Below are 7,753 nucleotides of genomic sequence, written 5' to 3' on the forward strand. Positions count from 1 at the left end.
TCCATGTTGGTGCCTTTTTTCCTCCGTCTTTTGAGTTCACAATATTTGAAACAACTGACAGTTAAACACAGTTTAACCGTCAGTACAGTATCTTTGAAGACATGCGACTTGCTATTGGCTGGGCTTTCTTTGCCACTACTTTGAAAGCCAAGAGCACTGCACCTGGTGACGAGGTTGCAGTTACCTCTAGCAGGGAGTATATAGTTGAAGGGACCAATGATTGGAAGTATTCAGTATACTGTAAAATGCTTTGTGAGTAATAGGTTATTTATGATATGATCTTCATAATCAGTTACAAGTGGCATTAAAGCCAAGTTTCATTTATTATATACAACAAATAAATATTTTCCTTTAGTTCAGTAATATATATTTAATAAATACCTATTAAACTTGTTGGCTTTCAAAGACAGTTCCAACTTCAAATAACACATCCACAATATATAAGCAGTGTCTAGCCTATAGTTAATTAAAGGCAAGCTATTATTTGTTCCTTTAGTTACAAAGTAAAATTACATTTAATCTACTATTGTGCAGTTCTAAAAAAAATATCCATATTCCCCCCATGGAAGGTTTTTGTTTTTTCCCTTAGGAAATTCCAGTTTAGCTTCATACTTTATTTCTGAAATTTTGGCTCTGAAGACCCTACGTCTCCCTAGAAATTTCCGTTGACCTTCCATGGGGTGGGTATGGATTTTTCCTGAAACTACACATTGTCCTGTCTAGGTTTCAGTAGTACCTTTACTGTAGTGTTGCTGGCATGTCAGATACCAAAATTATGAAAACCAAAATTGAAAAAGCAGGAACAAAGTACTATTAATAATTAAATTAAATATACATTGTAGCCCAATGGTACCCAGCTGCAGGGGACTGTGATTTAAAGCATAATATGTCTATCTGGCCTGATACCTACCGTAGTTCCAAAAATTTAATGCAGTATTTGACACTTGCTGATTAATTAGATGGACTACCAATTTGACAGCACAAGTGATTTTGTGGCAGTGATAAGATGAAGAAGATTTAAAGAGAAAAATCATTACCAGAAAGCAACACTTGCAAGCCAGGTTAATTTGTAACTTCCAGCCTCAGACAGGCTGTATATTGCACTCTGTATGTTAAAGCTAATTGGCCACTTGAGTTCACCAGCTACTTAAATCTATCTTGTATCAACATCACATTATTTTTTGTCATTGATAGTAATACCCTTGACTTGAAAATTACATTACAATATTCTTTACAAAGGAGGCAAATTTGTCAAAATGTACACTGGAATACTTTTAGTCAAGATAATAAACTAGTAACCTTGTAAGGATCAACCCTTAAAATTCTCACAATAACATTTATCCGAGATTTCATAATCTCCATGCTTACATGAAGTTCTCAGTAACTCCAGGCCAATCAAAATCTATTCCACTAAGTCTCTTCAATTGAAGGGGTGCCTGGAAAATAGCTCTAAGTGACTTCTGACAAACTGCTAGATTCTCCAAGTTCCAAATTACCTTATGTTTCCTTGTAAAGTGGGCGAGACCGCGAGAGTTAACACAAAATCAGGGGTCACTTTGGGCCATTTTCCACGCACTACCTCAATTAATGTTGGACAGTGACTTTAATTCACCTTAAAAATTTCTCTATATTTCTTGTGTAATTTGAGATACCAAACAAGACAGAATTTCATTTCATCAATTCTCCTGTGCTCCCACGACCCACATAAATTACAACACGTTGATAGTTGCATGCACACTCATATTTTCACATAAAAATGTACTATTTTGGCTTTTCTACAAATGTTGTGAAGGGAAGTGTACATGATTTACACATATTTCTGATCATAAACATCAACCAATAATATTAAATAGCATTTTCTGAGGGCAATAATAATTATAAGACTTGGGCTGAAGTCACAAAATAGAATAACAAATTTTTGAGCAAGGTGAAAACGTTTACAAGCTTGTGGCTGATTAGCAATTTATGACACCAAGCATTATATACAAATTAACCTTTTTTCTCAAAATTAACCTCCTCAACTGAAAAAAATTTGGTTCCCCCTTTAAATAAAGAAAAAATTCAAATTACTGTTGTTAAAACTTGAGTTAAATAAATGTTATGAATACTGTTTTTCTTCCCTTAAAATAATTGCTGCTTTTGAAGTAGAGTGTAAAAATTATCACTCCTAAGTGGTCATTTGTCACAAGGAATTAAAGCATGTACATATAACGGGGGGTGACAACCCTAACAAACACTGTTTGAGCAATACTAGGTCTTAACGGTAATCGTCCCGGAAATTTGGATCATCCTCCCGAATTTTTGGGATACATCTTCTTTGATGTCTCGATTTTTTTCTGCAATGTCCCGGAATTGTAGCGAGTTTCCCGAAAAAATTTCCGAGTGTCCCGATTCCCGGAAAAATCTGCAGATTCCCGGAACAATTTTGGCTTTGTCCCGAAACAGCGTTTGTTAGAGTTGTCACCCCCCGTTACATATACATGCATGCTTTTGTAGCTAAAAGAAGAGTTATATTTTTAGGCATGCTTCGAAAGCAGTGTATTGCACTTTGTTAATAGGCCATTGAAAAAAGTTCACTTTTCCCACTAACCAAAACCAACCCAATATTTAACTACATGAAGTAAAAATGCCTTCATTGCCTATACTCCCTGTTCTAAGGAGTTTCCAAGCTTCATAAGCTATGACTATTAACCGTAATTACATTACTTGCACCAGAGACAGGGAGATAAGCGGTCAAAAGGTACTGCACTCAGCTTCAATTACCATTGCAAATAAGCTGGTTAAAGGTTTAGGTCACTAATATTTTTAATTTCAAGATAAGGAAATTTCTAGCACCTTTGTAATAGCAGTTTTGTGCCAATGGCGCACATTGACATGAATTTTGCTCATCAAGATAATTAGGGAATTGCATTTTGTGACAGAGAGCTTAAATGCACTGGAAGAAAAACGGCCTGAAAACACCATGGTTATAAATTACTGTTTTGCTTGAGCTTGTATAAAATGTTGAAAATTAAAGGGCTAAAAATTAAAGAAAACTTAAATTACGCTAGCGCAAAAAAAATTTAACCTGAGCTTTGAAATGGTAAACTTGCCTGTCTGAAACTTGTAAAATTGAAAATAAACACTGGACAGGATGTTTATCAACATCGACTGAATATTAAGAGCCAAGGTACACGGCATCATGTGACAGGTGATCGTCTCGAAGTCCACAAACAGCGAAAACAAATTGCTAAGTAAACGTCCATGCAATCCCGTATCTGAACAGTTTAATACTCCTGTTGAACGATAAATATTTCATCCACTTTCCCAACGGCAAATGAGGAGAAACAGATCTCTAAGTCCCGTCTCTAACATGATGACAATTCGTTCTACGTGCGACCACCTTGGACCACTCATTAAATATTCTTTTGATGGCAATTTCTCAATTTCAGTTCAACTCAGCTCAGACATGAACCTCGGGGTCATTCGATTTGATCTTATTTCTATCCTGAGGACTCCGTACAATGACTGATTTCCCTTTGTGTTCTATGAGCAATCTAGGGAGCTCTCCGTTAGGACGTTTCTCGAAGCAAAATCTCACAAAAGAGCCGCTGAGTTTCGCGGCCGGTTTAGTCTGTACAACTTGCCAGTATTTGATGCACTTCGCTCGACTGATAGCCACGAAGCTTGGCGGCATACCGACATGAAGGATAGCTGCATCAATCCAAGAGTTGATTTTCTCTATCCCGTTTTCCTTGTCATACTGTAACGGATCGAGTTCTAACAGATCACCCACAATGTTTTCCATGTCAACATCGACATCATCGCTCTGGTATCGAGAGTAACGAGGTCCACACACGGTGGAATCGTACTGGCAACAAGCACAGCTGGTCCAACAGGCGCAATGCAACCAACTGCACGTTTGTCCCATATTTGCTTCGATTTCTTTTTCACTGGATCATGTCTTCAACTTCGCGTTAAACTTATGCACCTGTGCATCCCTCGTCCCTGTGCGTGATGATCAGTCAAGCACTTGCGAAGTAACGCGGGCTCAAAGTGCAATGCAAAACAAGGTTCGCAAGGCGGGATGGGTTTTTGTTTTTGTCAGTGGGGAGAGAACCAGGGAACTGGCTAGATGGGATCCTGGTATAACGACGCCTGGTTTCCAGCTAACTGGCTGAGATTTTTCCACGTAATCGCATTCAGTACAAGGCCAGCCCAGCTAACCAGGCCTGTAATCTCTCACGACAAAATTAATACACTAGAGCAAAATTTCCAATTGGAAAGTCCGTATTTTCTATTTAAATGTGAGAGATGATGGAACTAAACCCAGTAAAGCAACTTGAAATATTCACAAAAATTATGGACGAACCAAATTAAAAAGCAAAGTCAATTGCTCCACTGTCAGTGTTGGAGCTATTTTTTGTATGGCTCACCCATGTAATATTAGGCTGAAAAAAAGCCTTGGTAGATATTTGTGCTCCTAAGAGTGACATATTATGCTACTAGCAGTGCTCAAAATTTTGCCAAATTATGCCAAATTTATGCCAGAATTCCCAAATTATGCTCCTGTTTTCCAAAATTATGCTTACAAAATGACGTAGACTCTGTACGTATAGGCACGCAAATGGCACAATAATATATTTATTAACAACACCAAATTAAGATGTTTTTCAAATAAACTGTTGCTGTAAATTTATTTGTGTTTTATGGCAGTTTGTCTCGGCCCTCAGCTGTCCAAATTAGCTGCTCGCATCTCTGAACCGTTTGTAAAATGCCTTTAAAGTGCCCCTGGGACGAAAATTTCATTTTCCATCTTTTTGCATTTTCGTGTAGAATATGACCTTCTTACTCATGTTACCAAATTTCAATCCTTTACGGCGATTGGAAGTTTTTTTTTTTAGCTTTTTATTCGAGATTTCACGGCCGCCATTACTTGGCCTTGTTCCGGAAGTTAAGGCTCAAATTACAGGAAGTGACGTCATTGGCTCAACACGAAAAATTCCACATGGCTAATTTTCATATGGAAAAATTATCTGCCAAGATCTTCCCGAAACCCATCTCGGCAAACAGAACCAGCCTGGCTCATGTAATCAGCCCCTAAAGAAGGTTCTAAAGCACATCAGTATAAAGCTTAAGTTGGAATTAAAAAAATAATTAAAAGAATGGGAGAAGGGGGTAGGTGGGGGTTGAAGGTAAAATCTTCCTCTTTCTGCTGAGCCTAAAAAGACTTGATGAGCCTTTATATTTCAATTATAATAATATAAGAAAGCAGAGTTCACACAGCAACTGGGAATGAAAATTCCATGACCTTCCATTTTTTTTTAATCCAATAGCCCATTTCCGAGTTGCTGTGAACCTCACTATGAAAGCAAGGCTAAGTGCAAAGCTTTTCATATGAAAATCAGTTTTGTTTGCACATGAATGAAAACTAATTTTCATAACAAAAACTTTGCACTTGGCCTCGCTTTCATAATGAGGTTCAAAGCAACTTGGAAATGGTCTATTCCATGACCTCAAAATTGACAAGAGGACTGGTGAAAACAATGAGTGAAGTGCCCTACTGGCTGAAAGTTTGTTGTTTGGAACAAAGGGCCAGTTATTTTACTCTAACTTAGGCCGTGGCTTAAAACAATCAGTGGCCCTCCGAATCTGTTTATAAGTGTTTTATTTTAAGCAGATAAATACAAAGTTTTCTACTCTGGGATGCAAGCCTTCTTGCTACCATCAGCAGCAGCCAAATGTTTAGATATGATTGGTGGCAAAATTGAAAATGGCGTAGAACATGGTTTTGTTAAACACCGTCTAAACTATCTTTTAACAACTGACCCAAAGTGTCCTAAATTTGTTTACTTTTCACTGACCATCAGCTAAAACAATTTTGGGAAAAATCTGAAATGCAACGACCTAAGTTAATTTAGTGGCTTTAATTCCACATAATCCCATGATATCCCCCCACACCAGAAGCTTATTCTTCCTTTGATCTCTACATACACTTTACAAATAGCAGTCACTTCAAAGTTCCCCATGTTCTGAAGATACCATTTACAGTTGCCATGCCGTCTTTCTGCCCGTCTTAGGTCATTCTCTGTCCATTTCGAACAGACTTCTTTCCCGCAACCTTCTTCTGGCCTCGCTCGAAATTCGATCGCTTCTCTGGAATTCTCTCCATTTACGTAAACTCCGTCAAGTTTCATGCGCCACACCAAAGTGTATTTACCTGGAAGCACGCCGGCGAAGAAATGATCAATTTGAAGCCAGCACACCGTGTTGAGTTGAATCACTTCTCCGAATTCGCTTTCCTTGTCTTTGACTTTCTCAAGGTATTCACCATTCAACCAGACTACGTGAAAAGCTTTCGCCGGTTTCTTGCTTGTGGCAAGTTTAAAATACAGCTTTTTGTAATCCAGTGGGGAGGCTTTTGGTTCGGCGTGCAGCTGTTCTCCAAACCTTTTCTCGGCAAGAATTCTCCACACGAAGTTCTTCCGGCTTACATCGTTCCAGAATTTGCAGGTCTTTCCCAAGATTATCAGATCTTTGCCGTCTAGAAAGGAGGCAATTCGTTCGGCTACGATATCTGGGAGAATTGTGCAGTCAAAATAAACAGATGGAGCTTCATTTTGCGGTTTTTGTTCCCTTTCATCACCGGTTGTGTTGGGACTTTGAGAGTGACCAGGGCGGAAGAGCTTCTTCAAGAACGCCATGTTGCTCTATCAGTCCACACCAGTCCCCAAGGTCCCCTTGTTGTGTCACGAAAAAGACCCAGTCACATGACAGTCACACAGGCCTGGGGTAGGGGTTTCGTAACTTCCGGTATGTTCGAAAGGCGTTAATTTTAAAAACCGTCGATTTATCGATTTCAGATAGACTTCTTGATATTCTTCCATGTCAGTCTGGAAATAAATAAACCCATCTTGAAGCTTCGTTGCCCAAAGTCGAGGGCAACCGTAAATAAATCAGTTGTGCTTACTTTTAAGATTTAGGCCTGGTTACATGGCATGTAACGACCGGTCGACATTAGGTAACATAGGGTGAAGCGGTCCCGACTGATCGGAATTTTCCGATCGTTCTTGTGACGTCATCGTCCGACTGCTTTCACGAAATAAACAAATATGGCGCTGAAGTGCTTTATTATCCTTTGCATTGTGTGATAAATTTGCCGGCGGCCAGCTCTGTTGGGACAACTATTCCTCAGTTTACACACTGAAGGACTGACAAAGCAGATTTTTTTCGAGGAGTGGATGAATGTTTACATGCCTTTACCATTTTATCTTTGCCCACCGCTTCACTCGATGTTACTTCTTTGTACTGTTGCAGAGGACACTACGTAACATAGGGTGAGGAGGATCCGAGCCCAACTGGATCCAGGCTTTGTTTGGAAAAGTATTCCTGATTAATTATTTGACTCAAAAGCAGTTCTTTCGATGAATACATGAACACTGCAAAAATGAAATAAAAAGAGGGGGTCACCATGCTTGTTCTTCAGCAACGAAGCATTGCAATATGGTAATTTCTGCATGTTTGGACAAAAAGGACTATAATAGAGAATTTGCCAAAAACAGGAATTATTTTCTGAAGAGAACAGTTAACGGCTCATTTCATAGCATTTTCTCCCTGTTCATAAATCATTTTCAATGTGAAATCTGTTTGAAAAGTATTCCTAACCAGTACTACTGAGATATTCAACAAAATAATCTAGTTTGTTACCTCTGAAGGTAGGCCAAAATGTCCATTGGCTAGATATTAGGCGCAAAAATTGATATTTCTAAAACTA

General features: G+C 38.6%; 1 protein-coding gene across 1 annotated transcript; it reads right to left on the bottom strand.

Annotated features, from left to right (window-relative positions):
- Positions 1-292: 292 nt before the first annotated feature.
- On the bottom strand, positions 293-4,015 carry LOC146467916 (uncharacterized). The gene has a single exon (XM_085125191.1). The coding sequence runs from the start codon at positions 3,908-3,910 to the stop codon at positions 3,443-3,445; it is 468 nt and encodes a 155-aa protein (XP_084981317.1). The 5' UTR covers positions 3,911-4,015; the 3' UTR covers positions 293-3,442.
- Positions 4,016-7,753: the final 3,738 nt, after the last annotated feature.

The sequence above is a fragment of the Pavona decussata genome, unplaced genomic scaffold, assembly GCF_977016875.1.
Source record: "Pavona decussata unplaced genomic scaffold, jaPavDecu1.1 SCAFFOLD_134, whole genome shotgun sequence".
NCBI classification, from domain to species: Eukaryota; Metazoa; Cnidaria; class Anthozoa; order Scleractinia; family Agariciidae; genus Pavona; species Pavona decussata.

Coding starts and splice junctions, on each gene's coding strand:
- LOC146467916 (XM_085125191.1), bottom strand. CDS start 3,910: ATGGGACAAACGTGCAGTTGGTTGCATTGCGCCTGTTGGACCAGCTGT.